General features: G+C 45.4%; 1 protein-coding gene across 1 annotated transcript in view; it reads left to right on the plus strand.

The window, feature by feature from the left end:
- Positions 1-1,667: 1,667 nt before the first annotated feature.
- Positions 1,668-21,002, plus strand: part of LOC122928504 (beta-1,4-galactosyltransferase 1-like) — a 374,285-nt gene continuing 354,950 nt past the window's right edge. The window contains exon 1 of the mRNA XM_044281408.1: positions 1,668-1,816. Within this exon, the coding sequence (XP_044137343.1) occupies positions 1,672-1,816 (145 nt within the window). The 5' untranslated portion in view covers positions 1,668-1,671. The remainder of the gene's footprint in view (positions 1,817-21,002) is intronic.

Raw genomic sequence — 21,002 nt, forward strand, 5'->3', positions numbered from 1 at the left:
TGGAAAACCTCAATCACTATTTTGTGGAAGCTGATAGATTGCAGCCCTCAAGCAGTATTTTTTGGAAGCATACAAATGCACTATGATATACTTTCTATGTTAGAAAGTATATTATAAGTATTTTACACCCCTCTGTGTATCACACCTATCGATAGCACAACGTTACCAGTCCTAAAAAGGACTTTTGTGGCCCTATTAGCTAGCATTTGGTGTCCCTAAGTTCCTAACAGCCTGTCCCTGCTCCAAAAAGCAACCTCTCCCTACACTGGCAAAACACATGATATAAAATGGCTGCCAGATGTGGTTCTGTTATAGGGTTGGGGGGGTGTCTATGTGCTGAAACGGCTCAATTGGTTGTCCTGTGCCACCTGATTGAAGTTTCATGGGTCAAAGATCGAAGCAATGCAAAAGAATATGGAGCGCCATCGCCATGTGATGCAGGCCTCTTCTGGCCTGTGTCCAGCCCTGCATGTTGCCTGTCTCAGGCGGCGCAATGATAATGACATCATTGTGTAGCCTGAGCCAGCCTCTGATGTAGGCACTATAATATCAGAGGAACGGGGAAGGGAGAGGCCTTTCCCCTACCCCGCCGCAACAGCGTCCTCAGGACCGTGATACAGATGAATATAGAGATGAGTGCTTCCACAATGTAAGAGCTCATCTCCACTACTACTGCCCTACCGCTGCCCCCACTTAGATCCAGGGCCACGCTGCCCAAGGCGATCGCCTCACCTAATTGGCGGTGCAGACATAACTGGAAAAAAAAAATCTGACCTGTTGGACCCCCCCCTCTCGGTGCACTCCTGTTGCTTGTAATAACAGGAGCATGGAGGCAGTTTGGGAAAGAGAGGGAGGTGGAGAGCAGTATGTGTAACAGAGAGGGGCATAGAAAACAATCTGTAGAGAAGGGGGCATGACAGCAATCTGTGTAACAAAGGGACTATGGAGAGCAGTCTTTGAGGGAGGAGATCATGGGGAGCAGGCTGTGAGAGAGGGGGCATGACACATGACACGAATGTGACATGGTAATCAGTTTGTAAAAGAGATGTGTGCATGGGAAACAATGTAACAGAGGGTAGCAAACGATAGAGAACAGTCATAGGGGCATTAACATGTTGCATCAGAAAAGGGGCATTATTACTGTCAAAGCCACATTATTAATGTTTAGGGGGCACAAGCAGCATTATTACTTTGTAAGGGACACAACGCTGAACATTATTATTATATAGGGGCACAAAAGGGGACTTATTACTGTGCAGGACTTTAATAGGGCACTTTTACTGTGTGGTGCATTATTATAATCTGGGGCACAATATTCAGTATCTAGTGGTAATATTTGTTCCTGATATGGTGGTATTTTTTGATAACTATATACTGTATGTATATAAATAATTTTGTGGGGGGAAGGGAGACAACATATGGTTTGAGGCTCCTGCCTCTATAATTTTAAGACTATAGTAGTGCCCATACAATGAATTGACTGAATGTTTCTGGAAGAAAAAACATGATGTGAAGTTGTGAACCTAACCTGAGTGCTATATAAGTGGTTAATGTTTTTATTTGGCATGTAGGGAGAAGGATGTGCTAAGATGGGTGTGTTTATTGTTATACAATCTTCATGTACACTGACAATGACAGCATACTGCATATTATCTTTGCCTGGAAATTTTTATGCTGAGTATAAAGATGTACCGAATTGGTTACACAAAACCTTTTATGGCATTTTTGTGTATATTTATTTTTATCTTCAGCCTCAAAATCATTATATTGGACACATACTTTGAAAATATGGACACCACAGCTTATTCAGTACACAGTAAGTTGTTTGGATATCTACTTTAAAATATTCATATGTGATATTTGTAGTATTAAAAAATTCATAAACTGTCATAACAAATGTTTATTTTATTAATCTGATGGGATGTAATACTATCTGAAATGAGGGCCTTGTAAATTATACTATTTTAACATGGTGTTAAAATCCAATAGTGTAAATTACATATGTGTCTGTCATTTTAAAATCACCTAGACATTTATATTTGATTGCTTTAATTCTTCAGAATATTATCCACATGCTTGAAGAGGGCATATTACTATACCTCTCAACTTTTTGGATGGTCAAAGGGGGACATTAATGGTTAGTTGTATAAAAGATCCATTTTTTCAGCATATCTATACATATTGGAAGGTTTTCTTTTATATAATAGCACAAAAATGATCAGAATGTAGACATTTCTAAAATCCAAACTGCATCAAATAATGAAATAATATACAAAGCGGGCTCTTATATACAGATAGAAAACAGACACTTTCTGGATCAATATTGCAAATGTAATAATGCAAATCTGCACCTCACATCAAAAAGAGGGACATTTAAGGAGGGACACTTGGGAGGTCTGTAATACACACATAATATTGTGTTTACTTTAACGAATCTGCCTTTTGTCTTATAAAATACCTAGAAGAAAGGGAGTAGGCCAAAAGATCAGACTTTGTGATTTGGTACTGTTTTCAAGATGTATTCTTAAGGCCTCATGCACACGACAGTGCTGTTTCTTGTGGACCGCAAACCGCGGATCCGCAAAAAACGGAAGCCGCCCGTGTGCCTTCCGCAATTTGTACATTGTAGACATGCCTATTCTTGTCCGCAAAACGGACAAGAATAGGACATGCTTTATTTTTTTTGCGGGGCCTCGGAACGGAGCAATGGAGCATCTTTTTTGGCCCCATTCAAGTGAATGGGTCCGCACCCGAGCCGCAAAAACTGCGGCTCGGATGCGGACCCGAACAACAGTCGTGTGCATGAGGCCTAACATTTAGATGTTATATATATGTGAGTGACAATTTATAAAAAATAAATAAAATTAATTAACTCTTTCTTGACTGAGCCTAAAAAAGTCCTGAATGTCCAGGCTATTTTTATTCCTTTTTTAGGTTTAATTTATTAAAAAGTAATTTTTTTTAATTATAGCTTTTCATTTCTTAAATATTAAAACTGACACAAAAAATGTATTACAATGGGTTTTCTATTTTGTGACCATAGTTTTGATGTATAACATGTGTAGGTTTGAGTCAACGGGGCAACTGGTGACGGATTCCGTTAGCGATGACATTTTGCTTTTTTTTCAAATTTTTTTGTATTTTTATTTGTATTTTTTATTACTTATATTTAAATTTCTTTTTGGCACCTAATATGTCCCCCAGGAGGTCATTAAAAGACCTCTGGAGGACACTGACTTTTATTTTCACTGCTTCCACTAACTGGAGCATCCTCAGGAGCCCCAGTTAAAGAGCAAAACAGCCCCTTGCGGGGGCATTACATGCGGGCAGAGCTGATCAGGGTCTCCTTAGAACTTGCAGCTCTGCTCCTGGCCTAAGACACCCGGCAGTCACATGACTGCCAGGACTAACAGGGGAAGTGGCTCGGCGGATTCCTGCTCTCCCTTTCTGCGCTCAGGAACTGCTCTGCTGCCAGTACTAGAGAAGGCAGAAGAGGTAAAAAACCTCTCCTGTCTTCTCCGCAGGGTCCCCGCTGTGTCTCACAGCCAGGACCCAACCTGTTCTTGCTAGATTGCGCTGAGATTAAAGCACTGCCTGACCGTGTATATACGTGCTATCTGCACGGGGTATGTGTATATATCCAGTGGGCAGTTGGGAAGGGGTTACGATTTTGAGTTTTTAGCACATCATGCTCTATTGTGATTTTTGTAGTGATTTTCCCCTAATGATTGGATTTCTTCTTAGGTTAACTGCCTAAGGACAGAGCCTTATTTCACCATAAAGACCAGGCCATTTTTTGCAAATCTGACCAGTGTCACTTTAAGTAGTCATATTTTTAAAACGCTTTGACTTATCCAGGCCATTCTGAGATAGTTTTTTCGTCACATATTGTACTTCATGACACTGGTAAAATTAAGTTAAAAAAAGTAATTTTTATTTATAACAAAATACCAAGTTTACCTTTTTTTTTTTTTAAATGCAAATTTCCAAGTTTCAATTTCTCTACTTCTATAATACATAGTAATACCTCCAAAAATAGTTAGTACTTTACATTCCCCATATGTCTACTTCATGCTTGGATCATTTTGGGAAGGATATTTTATTTTTTGTGGATGTTGCAAGGCTTAGAAGTTTAAAAGCAAATCTTGATATTTTTCAGAAATTTTCAAAAACCCAATTTTTAGGGATCAGTTCAGGTCTGAAGTCACTTTGTGAGGCTTATATAATAGAAACCACCCAAGACTGAAAACCCTATAATAGTGAGGGGATACGACCACCAGCTCCCTGCACTTCATACGGAGGGAGTCAGGGTCACCTAGAATCAAGCCAGCAAGGAAACACAATACATGAAAGGACTTATCTGAACAAGCAGCAGCAGAAGCCTCCAACAGTGAACACTTCAATCCAGGAAGTAGTATAAGCCGGTCAGAAAAGATCAGGGCCTTGAAGACTGCCTCATAGAACTGAAGGAATGTCCCTGTGTTGCCAGCGCTCCATGTAAAAGAGTTGTACAAGGCAACCTGTACCAAGTAGACCGCAACTTTTTTGTACCATGCCCGGGTTTTGCGCATGGCGTTATATGGCTTGAGGACTTAATCAAAGAGATCAACTCCTCCCATATACCGATTGTATTCGATGATACAATCGGCCTTGAGGACCATTGCCGCGGTACCTCGAACAGGGACAGGGGTGTTGCCGTTACCATGAATTGTGGACAGTACAAGGACATCTCTCTTGTCCTTATATCTGACCAGCAACAGGTTTCCAGTGGTAAGAGCATGGGTCTCATCCGTGGGGATAGGTATCTAGAGGGGGTAGGTAGGGAGGCTGCGTTGATTTTTCTGCACGGTCCCACAAGCGCACGTGGATCTGGCGGTGATGAACAAGGGGATACTAGTAAAAAAGTTATCCACATACAGGTGGTAACCCTTCTCTAGCAGTGGGTACATAAGGTCCCACACAAGTTTCCCGCTAACACTTAGAATGTGGGGACATTCTGGGCGTTGAATACGGATATCTCGCCCCTCGTACACATGAAACTTGTAATTGTACCCTGAGGTACTCTCACAAAGTTTGTACAGCTTCACGCCATACCTCGCCGGCTTAGAGGGAACATACTGGCGGAAAAGGAGTCTCTTCTTGAACGCAATGAGAGACTTCTCAACCGCGACCTCCCTTCCAGGTACATAGGCCTGTACAAATTTGGCCCCAAAGTGATCGATGACAGACCTGATTTTGTACAGGCAGTCATAGGCAGGATCACCTTGGGGGGGACATGCTGCATTATCTGAATAATGCAGGCATTTCCTGATGGCCTTGAACCGGAAGCGTGTCATGGCCATACTGTAAAGTGGGACCTGGTAGAGGACGTCCCCACTCCAGTAATACCTGACACTAGGTTTCTTGACTAAGCCCATAAAAAGGAGACACACTGCAAGAACACTGCAAAAATTATGCAAAAACAGCATATAAGTGTCACGGCTGAGGATGGGGAAAACCCTCAGCCGTGCGATGCCCAAAGATGTTAACCGCTGCTCGGCCAGGACGAGAGCATTACGGAGCAGGTCACCTCCTAGAACATCCCTAATCCGTCTCTAACTCCTAGCTGCATGGGCCGACCTTGAAGGTAGGAGGGCCCATGCTCAGGAACCTCGGATCCCTACTCACCCTCCGACCGGTCCCTGAACTAGGAGTGAGGGTAAGACGACCTGTTCCTTCTGGACGCAGAGGAACAGGAGTCTCACTGGCCAAGCAGCAAGGAATGGGGAACAAATACAACATACAGATATGACAGGCGAACTAAAGTAGTTCCAAACGTACCTGTCACAGCCACGCTGTCACAACCAGACAGCTGAGAAGCTCTGACAGAAGCCTTTCAGAACCTCCTCCTTGAGTTTTCTTTGTTTTGAATTTCAGTTCCTCATGTAGTTGGACTGATTGCATCCCTTTAAATTCCTCCCCATAATGCATTAGTGTGCGGCTTATACAACTTCCTGGAGTGTGTGCATGCTGATCCTATTTTCCAGCCTTCTACAAGATAAGTGCTGTACATTTATTTGTGATTTTCTGTTTGCTGGATCCCAGGTGACCCTGACTCCCTCCGTGTCTAGTGTAGGGAGCCGGTGGTCGTGTCCCCTCACTATTGTAGGGTGTTCAGGTGGTATATAGTCGAGGTACGTGGATATGCGATCATCCACCATTGGGATTTTTGCATAGGCTGAGCAGTCAGGGAGAGTGCCAGGTCTGATGCAGGGGTCACCCTTTTGTTCCTTAGTTTTGGATCCAGTGAGTCATATATTCATTTTGCATTGTCTTGTTTCCTGTACACCTTCCGTGACATTATAAGCCACCAAAACCGTCTCAAGCATGGATCCGGTTTCACTTTTGACTGAGCGCTTCCAGGGTGTCACGGCCATGCCTATGACCGTGACTACCGAACCGCATGCGGTTGTCAGCGGTTTAGTTTGGTTTTCAATCACAGGTGAGAGCAGTGGTATTTGCCTCACCTGTGGTTGCCGCTGGCAACGTTATGTATGTGGCAGCTTTCTATGCTGTGCATGCGGTTGCAGTTAGCACCTTTCTATTAGGTGTGTGTGTATGTGTGCACTGTGTTTTATGTATTGTGTGCACTTCCCTTTAATGTGTGTTTCCCTTCTCTAATGCTGGAAGGGTTAATTCCCTTCCCAGTGTGTGTGTGTCACTGGGTGTGTCCGACTGTGGGGTGTGGCTTCTTGGCCTATAAAGCCTCACTGTTAGTTCAGGTCTGAGGGTTGCTTCAGTCATGCTTGGCTGGAGCAGCCTCCTGTCTATTCTACCTGCCAGTGAGAGCCACCCCTGTGGTCATAAAGAGAATGTCACTTTATGTTTTATGTCATGTTGTATGTGATGTCCATGTGATGTACTGTTGGGACCTTTTTTCATTTGGTTTGTGCAGCTAATGGTTCTGGATTCTGTGTGTGCTCCGGGATCCAGTCAGCAAGGCTGTGGCAGGTTGGTGGAACTCCTTAGTTCACCTGCCATTTCCATTAGTCTGTTTCGGTTCCTCTTTTTCCCAGCAGCTTGGCCAATGAGACTCCTGCTCCTCCGTACCTTGGAGGAGTAGGTCGTCTTACCCAGCTCCTAGCTCAGGGATCTGCGGAGGGTAAGTCAGGGCTCCGAGGTTCCTGCGCATAGGTCCTCCTACCTTAAAGGTCGGCCCATGCAGGTAAGAGTTAGGGTCAGGTTAGGGATGCTTGAGGAGGTGACCTGCTCACTATCCTGTTCTCCTGGCCGAGCAGCCACAACATCATCGGGCATCGCACGGCTGAGGGTTTTCCCCATCCTCAGCCGTGACACAGGGTCTTTCATTGGAGGTAGCTGATCTCCATAAGACTCTTTCTCAGTTTCTAGTGACCGGTTCAGCTTGCGTTCATGGAGTTTGTTCTGAGCCTAAGATCTCGCTCCCGGATACGTTCTCCGGGGGTAGTGAGAATTTTGTGCGTTTCAGAGAGGCTTGCAAACTCCATTTTCGCCTTCTTCCCCATTCCTCTGGTGATGAGGAACGGAGGGTGGGGATCATTATATCGCTGCTCAGGGGTAACGCTCAGTCGTGGGCCTTTTTGCTGCCGGTGGGGGCACGGCCCCTCCGTTCAGTGGATGATTTCTTTTTAGCCCTGGGTCAGATATATGATGATCCGGATCGTGTTGCTTTGGCTGAGTCTAGACTACGTCTGTTATGCCAGGGTAAACAATCTGCAGAGATATACTGCTCGGAATTTTGGAGATCGGCAGCTGATACTGGTTGGAATGATGCTGCACTCCGAAGTCAATTTTGCCATGGTCTTTCAAAGGGATTGAAAGATGCATTTGCCTTTTATGAGAGGTCTATCTCCTTGAACTGTGCTATGTCTCAGGCTGTTCGTATTGACAGGCGTCTTAGAGAGAGAGGAGAGATCTCTCCTTCCTGTCATACTCAGTCCCAGGACAGTGCAGCGGTCTCATTCTATGCGCAGGGGTCTCAGTCACTGTCAGCCCCTTCTGAGCAGGAGCCCATGCAGCTGGGGTGTATTGCCTCTGACAATAGAAGATTCAGCCCGCATGGGAAGGTTTGTTTTTGTTGTGGAGGTATAAATCATTTGGCAAATGTTTGTCCCTCTAGGAGATTCAGGCAATTTTCTGGGAGTAATAAAGAAACAAAAAGGAAAAAATCTTTTAAAAATGTTCCATCTGTTACTATTGGCAGGGTTGAGGCGGAAATTGAAGGTTTTCCGTTTGCTTGTAGTTCCCGTTTTGTCCTGCCTGCCAGGGTGGCGCTAGAGAGCAAGAACATTTTTTGTGAGATTTTTGTAGATAGTGGAGCAGCTGTCAATCTCATTGATAATCATTTTGCGATAACTCATGGTTTCCAGGTGTGCACTTTGGTAAAGGATATTCCTGTTTTTGCTATTGATTCCGCTCCACTTTCTCAGAAATCATTAAAGGGCATAGTTCACAATATTCGTTTAATTGTGAGTGATGCTCATGTTGAGGATGTGTCATGTTTCGTCCTTAGCGGATTACCTACTCCTCTTGTGTTGGGGCTACCCTGGCTCACTAAACATAACCCCACCATTGATTGGCAAGCGAGGCAAATAAATGGTTGGAGTGACTTTTGCAGAGAGAATTGCCTCACGACATCTGTTTCTGAGGTTTCTACTAAGACTGTACCACCTTTTCTCTCTGAATTTTCGGATGTGTTCTCTGAGAGTGGAGTTCAGGATTTGCCCCCGCACAGGGAGTACGATTGCCCTATTAATCTCATCCCAGGCGCCAAGCTCTCTAAATCTCGTTTATACAATCTTTCCCAACCTGAAAGGGTCGCTATGCGTGCTTATATCTCGGAGAGTCTGAGAAAAGGACACATACGACCCTCGAAGTCACCTGTTGCCGCTGGTTTTTTCTTTGTTAAGAAAAAAGATGGTTCTTTAAGACCTTGTCTGGATTTCAGGGAGCTGAACAGTATCACTATTCGTGACCCTTATCCGCTTCCTCTGATCCCGGACCTGTTTAACCAGATTGTTGGGGCTAAAGTCTTTTCCAAATTAGATCTAAGAGGGGCATGGTCAGGGTCAGAGAAGGAGACGAATGGAAGACGGCCTTCAATACCCCTGAGGGCCATTTTGAGAATTTGGTTATGCCTTTTGGTTTGATGAATGCCCCAGCCGTTTTTCAGCATTTCGTGAACAGCATTTTTTATCATTTAATGGGAAAATTTGTATTAGTGTATTTGGATGACATTTAGATTTTTTCTCCTGATTTCAAAACTCATAAGGAACATTTACGTCAGGTCTTGCTCATCCTGCGGGAGAATAAATTATACGCGAAACTGGAAAAATGTGTGTTTGCGGTTCCAGAAATTCAATTTCTGGGGTTTCTTCTCTCCGCTTCTGGTTTTCGCATGGACCCCGAGAAGGTCCGCGCTGTGCTTGAGTGGGAGCTTCCTGAGAATCAGAAGGCGCTGATGCGTTTTTTGGGCTTTGCCAATTATTACAGGAAGTTTATTTTGAATTATTCCTCTATTGTTAAACCACTCACTGATATGACCAGAAAGGGGGTAGATTTTTCTTCCTGGTCGGTAGAGGCACGTAAGGCCTTTTCTAATATCAAGGAGAGTTTTGCTTCTGCTCCCATCTTGGTACAACCTGATATTTCTCTACCCTTCATAGTTGAGGTTGATGCTTCTGAGGTGGGTGTGGGTGCGGTCTTGTCTCAGGGTTCCTCTCCTGCCAAATGGCGACCGTGTGCCTTTTTCTCGAAGAAACTCTCCTCCGCAGAGAGAAATTACGATGTGGGAGATAGGGAATTATTGGCCAATAAGTTGGCTTTTTAGGAATGGCGCCATTGGCTAGAGGGAGCCAGACACCCTATTACCGTGTTTACTGACCATAAAAATCTGGCCTACTTGGAGTCAGCCAAGCGTGTGAACCCAAGACAGGCCAGATGGTCTTTGTTCTTTTCAAGGTTTAATTTTGTTGTCACGTTCCGCCCTGGGGTTAAGAATGTGAAGGCAGATGCCCTGTCACGTTGTTTTCCGGGAGGTGGGAATTTTGAAGACCCGGGTCCCATTTTGGCTGAAGGTGTGGTGGTCTCTGCTCTTTTTCCTGAATTGGAGGCAGAGGTGCAGGCAGCCCAGTCAGAGGCTTCTGATCTTTGTCCTCCTGGGAGGTTGTTTGTGCCTTTCACTTTAAGACACAAGATTTTTAAGGAACACCACGATACAGTCCTTGCTGGGCACCCGGGGGCAAGAGCCACAGTGGATCTCATCGCTCGGAGATTCTGGTGGCCTGCGCTTCGTAAGTCTGTTGAGGGTTTTGTGGCAGCCTGCGAGACTTGCGCTCGTGCCAAAGTCCCTCATTCACAGCCATCAGGTCCTCTCCTTCCCTTACCCATTCCTTCCCGTCCTTGGACACATCTGTCCATGGACTTCATAACGGACCTGCCTCGTTCTTCGGGGAAGACTGATTCTGGTGGTGGTGGACCGTTTTAGCAAAATGGTGCATTTCATCCCTTTTCCTGGTTTGCCCAATGCTAAGACGCTGGCGCAGGCATTTATTGATCACATTGTCAAATTGCATGGTATTCCTTCAGACATAGTCTCTGATAGGGGCACGCAGTTTGTTTCCAGATTCTGGAAGGCTTTCTGTTCTCGCTTGGGGGTTCGGTTGTCATTCTCTTCTGCTTTCCACCCGCAGTCGAATGGCCAGACAGAGCGCGTCAATCAGAATCTGGAGACATATCTGCGCTGTTTTGTGGCGGAGAATCAGGAGGATTGGTGTTCTTTTTTGTCCCTTGCTGAGTTTGCTTTAAATAACCGTCATCAGAAGTCCTCTGATAAGTCACCATTTTTTGGTGCATATGGGTTTCATCCGCAGTTTGGGACTTTCTCGGGAGAGGGGTCTTCTGGTTTACCTGATGAGGACAGTGTTGCGGCTGGCGGTGGGGAAAAAACCCCAGCCGTGCGGTGCCAGGAGAAGGTAGGGTTACCACTTGGCCGGGACCACAGAGTTAGGGAGCAGGTCACCTCCTATAGCGTCCCTAACACTGACCCTGTCTCCTGTCTGTTTGCGCCGACCTTGGTGGTAGGAGGGCTCATACGCCGGAAGCTAAAAGTCCCTACAAGCCCTCAAGTCGGCCCTGAACTAGGGGACAGAGTAAGACGACCTGCTCCTCCTAGACACGGAGGAGCAGGAGTCTCAACGGCCAAGCAACACAGGGGGATACAAAAACAGCTATGGCAGTGGCAGGCAAATGGAAACAACTAATCACTCACCTGCCACAGACAACACAACCAGGAACCCATGTGCAGGTGCTGTAAGTACAAGACAACAACGGACCCAGCACACACCAGACATCCCACAGGAACCCAGGACCACAAGCTGCACTAACATAAAACCCCACACACACCTAAATAACACCGTGAAACATAAAAATTCCCGACAGAGGTTTTATAGGCCAAGAGGCCACACCCAACGGTCAGAACACACCCAGTGACATCACACACACACTGGGAAGGGAATTAACCCTTTCAGCACCACAGAAGGGAAACTCACATAAAGGGGAAAGCACATAACCTCACTCACCTGTCTCCGACGGCAATGGCATGCGTGGCAACCGTGTCCTCCAGAACGGCCAACAGGCCGAGACACTTCCACAGCATGCAAACATCACCAGACGTTGCCGCGGACAACCGCAGGTGAAGGGAGGAGTCCAGGTGCATACTAAACATCACCTCGTGCACAACAAACAAACAAGGAAGTGCACAATATCACACGTTGCCAAGGGCAACCGCACACATGCCTATTGTCCGCGGCAACCGCACCTGAGGCAAACAACTAAGTGCCCCCAGCTGCGGTTGACAACACCAAGCCGCGGGCAACCGCATGGGGCTCCCAAGGAGTCACGACCATGACCAAGGGTCGTGACAGACAGATTTGCCTCGTCTTTGTCTTCTATTTGGCAAAAGATTCAGGATACCGTATTTTTCGCCGTATAAGACGCACTTTTTCTTCCCCCAAAATGGGGGAGAAATGCCCCTGCGTCTTATACGGCGAATGCAGTCAGTTTTACATCGCTGGCAGCGATGTAAAGAGAGCGAGGACTCGGGGAGGGACTGGGAGGAGGAGCTGGGGCCGGCAATAGCGGCGGGGCGGTGCAGTCACTGTACTAAAGGCCCGCCCCGCCGCTCCTGTATACTAATAAAATATGTCATATTCAATGAATGGTTATTAAATATGCCCCTTTATGCCTAATAGTACCTTAAATCCTGAGCTCATCCGTACAATGCAGGCCGGGCGGGCGGCAGCGTAACTCCCTGATGTCACGTGCCTGCGCCGCCTACTTTATGAATGAAGCAGGCGGCGCAGGCAAGTGACGTCAGTGAGTGACGCGCCGGCTGCCCGGCCTGCCGGCATTGTACTGAAGCGCTTAGGATTTAAGGTACTTTTAGGAATAAAGAGGCATATTTAATAACTATTAATTGAATAAGACATATTATATTAGTATACAGGAGCGGCGGGGGATCTGTGGATGGCACAGTTATGGGCTGGGAGGGTCTGTGGATGACACATGTATAACAGTGCCATCCACAGATCCCCCCCTGTAACAGTGCCAGCCACAGATCCCCCTGTAACAGTGAAAGCCACAGATCCCCCCATAACAGTGTCTGTCATCCACAGTTCCCCCCTAACAGTGTCCGTCATCCACAGTTCCCCCCATAACAGTGTCCGTCATCCACAGATCCCCCCATAAGTGTCCGTCATCCACAGATCCCCCCATAACAGTGTCAGTCATCCACAGATCCCCCCATAACAGTGTCCGTCATCCACAGATCCCCCCATAACAGTGTCCGTCATCCACAGATCCCCCCATAACAGTGTCCGTCATCCACAGATCCCCCCATAACAGTGTCCGTCATCCACAGATCCCCAGTAATAGTGCCATCCACAGACCACCTAGTTCCAAACCCACCAAACCCACAGCACACCTTTTGGTTAAAAATATTTTTTTTCTTATTTTCCTCCCCAAAAACCTAGGTGCGTCTTATACGCCGGTGCGTCTTATACGGCGAAAAATACGGTAATCTAAAGAGCATGAGTGAGAGATATAAGCGTGTGGCAGATAAGAGACGTGTGCCTGGTCCGGACCTGAATGTTGGTGATCTGGTGTGGTTGTCTACCAAGAATATCAAATTGAAGGTTCCCTCCTGGGAGTTGGGTCCTAGGTTTATTGGGCCTTACAAAATCCTGTCTGTCATCAATCCTGTTTCCTACTGTCTTGATCTTCCTCAGACTTGGAAGATCCATAATGTTTTTCATAAGTCCTTATTGAAACCTTATGTTCAACCCATTGTACCCTCGCCTTTGCCTCCTCCTCAGATTATGGTTGATGGGAATCTTGAATTTCAGGTCTCTAGGATTGTGGATTCTCGTCTTGTCCGCGGTTCTCTCCAGTACCTCGTTCATTGGGAGGGTTATGGTCCTGAGGAGAGGATGTGGGTCCCAGTGACGGACATTAAGGCCACTCGTCTCATCAGGGCTTTCCATAGGTCCCATCCTGAGAAGGTGGGCTCTGAGTGTCCGGAGTCTACTCGTAGAGGGAGGGGTACTGTCACAACCAGACAGCTGAGAAGCTCTGACAGAAGCCTTTCAGAACCTCCTCCTTGAGTTTTCTTTGTTTTGAATTTCAGTTCCTCATCTCGTTAGCCTCTCTCAGCTGTCATGTAGTTGGACTGATTGCATCCCTTTAAATTCCTCCCCATAATAAATTAGTGTGTGGCTTATACAACTTCCTGGAGTGTGTGTGCATGCTGATCCTATTTTCCAGCCTTCTACAAGATAAGTGCTGTACATTTATTTGTGATTTTCTGTTTGCTGGATCCCAGGTGACCCTGACTCCCTCCGTGTCTAGTGTAGGGAGCCGGTGGTCGTGTCCCCTTACTATTGTAGGGTGTTCAGGTGGTATATAGTCGAAGGTTCGTGGATATGCAACCATCCACCATTGGGATTTTCGCATAGGCTGAGCAGTCAGGGAGAGTGCCAGGTCTGATGCAGGGGTCTCCCTTTTGTTCCTTAGTTTTGGATCCAGTGAGTCATATATTCATTTTGCATTGTCTTGTTTCCTGTACACCTTCCTTGACCCACGCTGACTGGAACCCATGCATGACAACTAATGTCTACAAAACACTCAGGGACACAGCACACATATCACACAGCTAACCAGGACACCCATAGTTGCAATAACAGATAAGAATGGAAAACATCAGGTGAACATCAGCATAAAACCTATGACCACAAGGGTGGCCCCCACTGGCAGGTGGAATACACAGGAGGCTGCTCCAGCTAACCATGGTGAAGTACCCCTCAGACACGTGCTAAACACTGAGGCTTTATAGGCCCAAGTAGCCACACCCAACAAACACACCCAGTGTTCACACACACAGAAGGGAATTAACCCTTCAAACACAAGGCAAGGAAAGACGGCCACTTAAAGGGGAATACACACATAAACAAACACACTTCACCTGTTGCCGTGGGCAACAGCATGTGTGGCAATCATGTCCTGGGGATCAGCCATAGGGCTGAGACACTGCCATCACATGCAATACAACACCACACATTGCCACGGGCAACCAAGTGAAGGAAAGTGTCACACAACATACCATAGGCCGTGACAATAAGTTCAGAGTAGAAGGACCTTCTGACATAAGGTTGTGGATATGGCCAAACCCCACATGACACAGATCATGTGAGGAGGCTTGTAGTTTCATAGTGGTAGGACCTTATGACGCACGTTTTTGTGGGCGTGACCAAGCCTCACATGACATAATGACATGCCGCGTATAATAGAGCAGCTGAATGAATGCCGAACCCAGTATATACCAAATACGTAACTACACAGCGTATAATTAAAAAAAGAGAGACTCCAACTATCCATATCCCACATTGTGAAAATTAGTATATATTATCTTATACTTGTTTAACACAAATCTAAATCATAATCATATGTAAAAAATGTATAAATGTGTAAGGAATTGACAATAATGCACACAACATAAATAAATGAGCAGATATATAAAAGCATGGAAAATATATAAACAAGGTTATAGTGATGTCATGATAATGCCCTGACAAAAATATCAGAGTGATTGATAAAAAACGCCTAAAATATATGTTAATAAATAAATATTCAATAGTACTCATTTTACTGACCCCGGAAAGATGGAAGGCTGAGTAAACCCTGCCAGGATCGAACCTGCAACCCTGAGGACTCAGGTGAACACAGATTGCTACAATGGAGCATTAGCCCACTGCACCATCTTACCAACTTTTTAATAAGTGAAAGAGATGGCATAAGTGAGGAGCAGTGCAAAAAGGTGAGGCGCACAGGGAGGGAAGGGGGGATAGTGGGGGGGGGGGGGGGATGAATGAATAACATACCAAATGAATCGTGAAAGTGATGTGAACCACACAGTGAGGTGATGCGTGAAAGAGAGTTCATGGATACAAGAAATCATCAAATGGTAAGTATCGATGGGGAATGGATGGCAGACTCTTCTTTCAGGTATTCATTATGTGGCCAAAGGTACCGTAAATCATGTAAGACGGATGGAACCATGGGAAAAATTTCCCATAGGTAAATAGAAGTTGTTCCAAGCACACCAAAAGAAACATGAGATCTAATGATAAAGACAAAAAAACACAACTGTTAAAATGAGTAAGAACAAAAATGTATAAAATACTGGATGCCACAAGGATAATCAGGACGTGCAAATGGATATATTGCAACAAAAGATCATGAGGCGGGTCATTATGGAAATATTACAAAAATGGTGCAAAAGACATACCTTCATTTAGGCCTCTAGGTACCATACTATCTAAGTGATAGATCCATTTTACCTCTTTTTGAGCAAGAACTTGTCGCCAATTGCTACCAATTGCAACGAGATATAAACTCGATCGATTCCTCTGACACGGAATGATGTGCTATCACAATTATGGGCTTCCTTAAAATGCCTGGGGATAGTTTTCAGTACAGCTAGGTCCTTCTCCTCTTTTGCTGCTTCTATCCCGAGGACATGCTCCCGAACTCGTCTCTTCAGTTCCCTAGATGTCATGCCAATATAGATTAGAGAACGTGGACAGGAGGCCAGATAGATAACCCCAACAGTGTGACAGGAGATGTTATGAGTAATCTTATAACTACTGTCACTCAAAGATAGATTACTGAAATGAGTCGCCCTATCCATATTCGGACAGGCCATGCATTTACCACATGGATAGCTTCCCCATTTAGGGCCTTTAGATGCAAAGATTTTTGATGGATTTTTACCAGGGTAGTAGCTTTTAACCAGAAGGTCTCTCAAGTTTTTTGTCCTTCTGTATGTAATGGCCGGGCATGTGGGAAGAATTTTATGTAGAGCGGGGTCTAACTGAAGCACTTCCCAGTGTTTATTAAGGGCACCCCTAATTGAGCGCCACTAAGGGTTAAAGGAGGTAATAAAACGTACCTTCTCATCTCGTGTCTGATGTTTTTGGCGATAGGATAGCAATTGGTCCCTTTTGGCTAATTTAGCTTTCTTGTGGCCTTCTGTAATGCTGGTATCAGAATATCCTCGTTGTGTGAATCTATTACGAAGATCCTGAGATTGTAGATTGGCCTTGTCATAAATTAGGTGCATCCTCCAGCAGTCCATATGTCATGGTAGGGAGCGGGGGAAACTCTCCACTGATCATTGAGGAGAACGGAACAGAAACTAAGCCTGGATGCTATGATAAGGGAGCAGTTCACCTCCTATTGCAACCCTGATCCTAGCCCTGACTCCTACACGTATGAGCAGACCCAGATGGTGGGAGGGCTCATACACAGGAACCTCAGACCCTGAGTCACCCCGATGATCCCTGAAATTAAGGTCGGGAACTAGAGACGACCTGTTCCTCCATTACACGGATGAACAGGAGTCTCCACACGCCTAGCAGCAAAGATAGGGGAAGACAGTGAACAACAACTGGATCGAAACACCGACACCAATAACTACCTGGACCCCTATGCGGACAGGATGCATGACGGCACAGGGCAGGGCTGCTCACTGACTTGTGGTTCCCCGGGGAACCACAAAGCCCTCTCACCGAAGGCACAGACAGGCATGGGGAATGTCTAGCAAACATGCTGGACTACAAACACCAACAGACCAGAAATGTAACAACAACTAGACATACAACAAAACCCCAAACAAAACCCATACCATGCAAAGAGACATGTAAGGAGGGTAAAGGACATAACCACAACAGGAAGACATTGGAGAGACATTGATGTCAAACTAGGTGGCCCTCACACTGGACAGATGTCATCTCCAGCACAGGAGCATAACTCCAGCACACACCAAGGCTGGAGTATAACTGACTCCTAGCTTCCAGCCACAGGCATAATTAGCAAATAGTGACCACAACCAGCCAGGTAGTTAACCCCTAATGCACCAGACAGGGAAGCAACAGGGGAATCAGGAGCAGTTCACAAACATGCTGAACAAATAACACATTGCCCCAGGCAACCAGCATGCACGGAGAACAACACCGAGAACATGACACAGCAGTGACACTCCCTGCCCTCAAAGCCCTGCCAAAACTGAAACGGGGAAACTAGTTGGAACACCCAAAACAAAGGGGAAGAAAAAAAAAAGTAAAAATCAGCGTCCACGCAAGCAAGTCACCCAAAACTGTCACCAGCACATCCGAACCACCAACAAGGAAACAGGCAGCCAGCCAAAAAACTGCCAGGAGTGACTGCACTGAACACTGTGTCCTCAGAGCCAGTACACACATTAGGTCGCTGCCAGTAAGCATCACCGAACCAGCAAACACCACAGCCAGTACAACAAGTGCATGCAACCAGCCAACTTGAGCAAAGAGAAAGGAGCAACTGAGAAATGGACAAGGGGAGACACAAACACTAGTGACAGTTCACACCAATACTGCAACCACTGTCACAGAGAACTGCACTGTTAACAGGATCTCCCTTTCATCCTCCCTCCGGAAGACGAGCATGCGCACCGGAAAACAGCAGGTGAAACATGCTGAGGCCCACTTCCGAAGACACAGACAGACAGGGGAAATGTCTAGCAAACATGCTGGACTACAAACACCAACAGACCAGACATGTAACAACAACTAAACATACAACAAATCCCACACCATGCAAAGATACATGTAAGGAAGGGTAAAGGACATAACCACAATGGGAAGACATTGGAGAGACATTGATGTCAAACTAGGTGGCCCTCACACTGGACAGATGTCATCTCCAGCACAGGAGCATAACTCCAGCACACACCAAGGCTGGAGTACAACTGACTCCTAGCTTCCAGCCACAGGCATAATTAGCAAATAGTGACCACAACCAGCCAGGTAGTTAACCCCTAACGCACCAGACAGGGAAGGAACAGGGGAATCAGGAGCAGTTCACACACATGCTGAACAAACAACACATTGCCCCAGGCAACCAGCATGCACGGCTATCGTGTCACAGCGAACAACACCGAAACCGTGACACAGCCGTGACGCCATGTTCCTAAACTGAAATATATGGCAGCTCGGAGCTGCCAAAGATTTCTGTCTTTATTTACGCCAGAAAACTGGCATCAAAGAAAATACATTTTCTGGGCCAAGTAGCCTGTCCTTTCCCTGTCACTCCCCCTTTTTCAGAAAGTGAAAGTGATGAGGACTGCATAAAATGCTACTTGTGACAAAATGTTTTCACAGTGGCGTTTAAAAATTTGCAGTCTCTCCAAATGTGCAGACTCATAACCTTCTATGCTTTTTGATTCCATACTCATAAGCCACTGGTGAATTACCACGAGGCAGAATTTGGTTTCTTATTCGGGGCTGAAGTTGGTTTCTTATACATCAGTTTCTTATTCACATCATTTGTATATTTTTTTATATACAATACGGGCCAGATATAATACGGGCCAGTGATCTCGCACTTCCAACATACAGAGGTTGATGCTCTGCATTAGATACAGTTGGGTTCAGCCTGGCCCAAACAGGTTCTGGCCATGAAAACTGGCATAAAAGTGGGCAGACTGACACTTTTCACTGATTTGAAGAAGTAACTGGTGTTTTTAAGGGGTTAAATTACAAACCGGATTCCCAAAAAGTTGGGACACTATACAAATCATGAATAAAAACTGAATGCAATGATGTGGAGGTGCCAACTTCTAATATTTTATTCAGAATAGAACATAAATCACGGAACAAAAGTTAAAACTGAGAAAATGTACCATTTTAAGGGAAAAATATGTTGAATCAGAATTTCATGGTGTCAACAAATCCCCAAAAAGTTGGTACAAGGCCATTTTCCCCACTGTGTGGCATCTCCCCTTCTTCTTACAACACTCAACAGATGTCTGGGGACCGAGGAGACCAGTTTCTCAAGTTTAGAAATAGGAATGCTCTCCCATTTTTGTCTAATACAGGCCTCTAACTGTTCAATCGTCTTGGGCCTTCTTTGTTGCACCTTCCTCTTTATGATGCGCCAAACGTTCTCTATAGGTGAAAGATCTGGACTGAAGACTGGCCATTTCAGTACCCGGATCCTTCTCCTACGCAGCCATGATGTTGTGATGGATGCAGAATGTGGCCTGGCACTATCTTGTTGAAAAATGCAGGGTCTTCCCTGAAAGAGATGACGTCTGGATGGGAGCATATGTTGTTCTAGAACCTGAATATATTTTTCTGCATTGATGGTGCCTTTCCAGACATGCAAGCTGCCCATGCCACACGCACTCATGCAACCCCATACCATCAGAGATGCAGGCTTCTGAACTGAGCGTTGATAACAACTTGGGTTGTCCTTGTCCTCTTTGGTCCGGATGACATGGCGTCCGCGATTTTCAAAAATAACTTCGAATCGTGACTCGTCTGACCACAGAACAGTCTTCCATTTTGCCACACTCCATTTTAAATGATCCCTGGCCCAGTGAAAACGCCTGAGCTTGTGGATCTTGCTTAGAAATGGCTTCTTCTTTGCACTGTAGAATTTCAGCTGGCAACGGCGGATGGCACGGTGGATTTTGTTCACTGACAATGGTTTCTGGAAGTATTCCTGAACCCATTCTGTGATTTCCTTTACAGTAGCATTCCTGTTTGTGGTGCAGTGTCGTTTAAGGGCCCGGAGATCACGGGCATCCAGTATGGTTTTACGGCCTTGATCCTTACGCACAGAGATTGTTCCAGATTCTCTGAATCTTCGGATGATGTTATGCACAGTTGATGATGATAGATGCAAAGTCTTTGCAATTTTTCGCTGGGTAACACTTTTCTGATATTGCTCCACATCTTTCTGCTCAACATTGTGGGAATTGGTGATTCTCTACCCATCTTGGCTTCTGAGAGACACTGCCACTATGAGAAGCTCTTTTTATACCCAATCATGTTGCCAATTGACCTAATTAGTGTTAATTGGTCTTCCAGCTCTTCGTTATGTTCAAATTTACTTTTTCCAGCCTCCTTATTGCTACTTGTCCCAACTTTTTGGGGATTTGTTAACACCATGAAAATTTAAATCAACGTATTTTTCCTTTAAAATGATACATTTACTCGGATTAAACGTTTGATCTGTCATCTACGTTCTATTACAAATAAAATATTGACATTTGCCATCTCCACATCATTGCATTCAGTTTTTATTCACAATTTGTTTAGTGTCCCAACTTTTTTGGAATCCGGTTTGTAATTCAGTCCAGTCATCTACACTACCAACATACAGAGGGTGATGGCCTGATTCAGATACAGTTGACTTCAACCTAGCCTTAACAGGTTCTGAGCATGAAAACTGGCATCAATGTGGGCAGACTGATACTTTCACTTAAGTGCATAAGTAATTGGTGTTTTTAAGGGGTTGAATTCAGGCCAGTTATCTCACACTGCCAAAATACAGAGGGTGGAGCCCTGCATCAGATACAGTTCAGCCTGGCACAAACAATTTCTGGG

This window comes from Bufo gargarizans, chromosome 1 (genome assembly GCF_014858855.1).
Source record: "Bufo gargarizans isolate SCDJY-AF-19 chromosome 1, ASM1485885v1, whole genome shotgun sequence".
Classification (NCBI taxonomy): domain Eukaryota; kingdom Metazoa; phylum Chordata; class Amphibia; order Anura; family Bufonidae; genus Bufo; species Bufo gargarizans.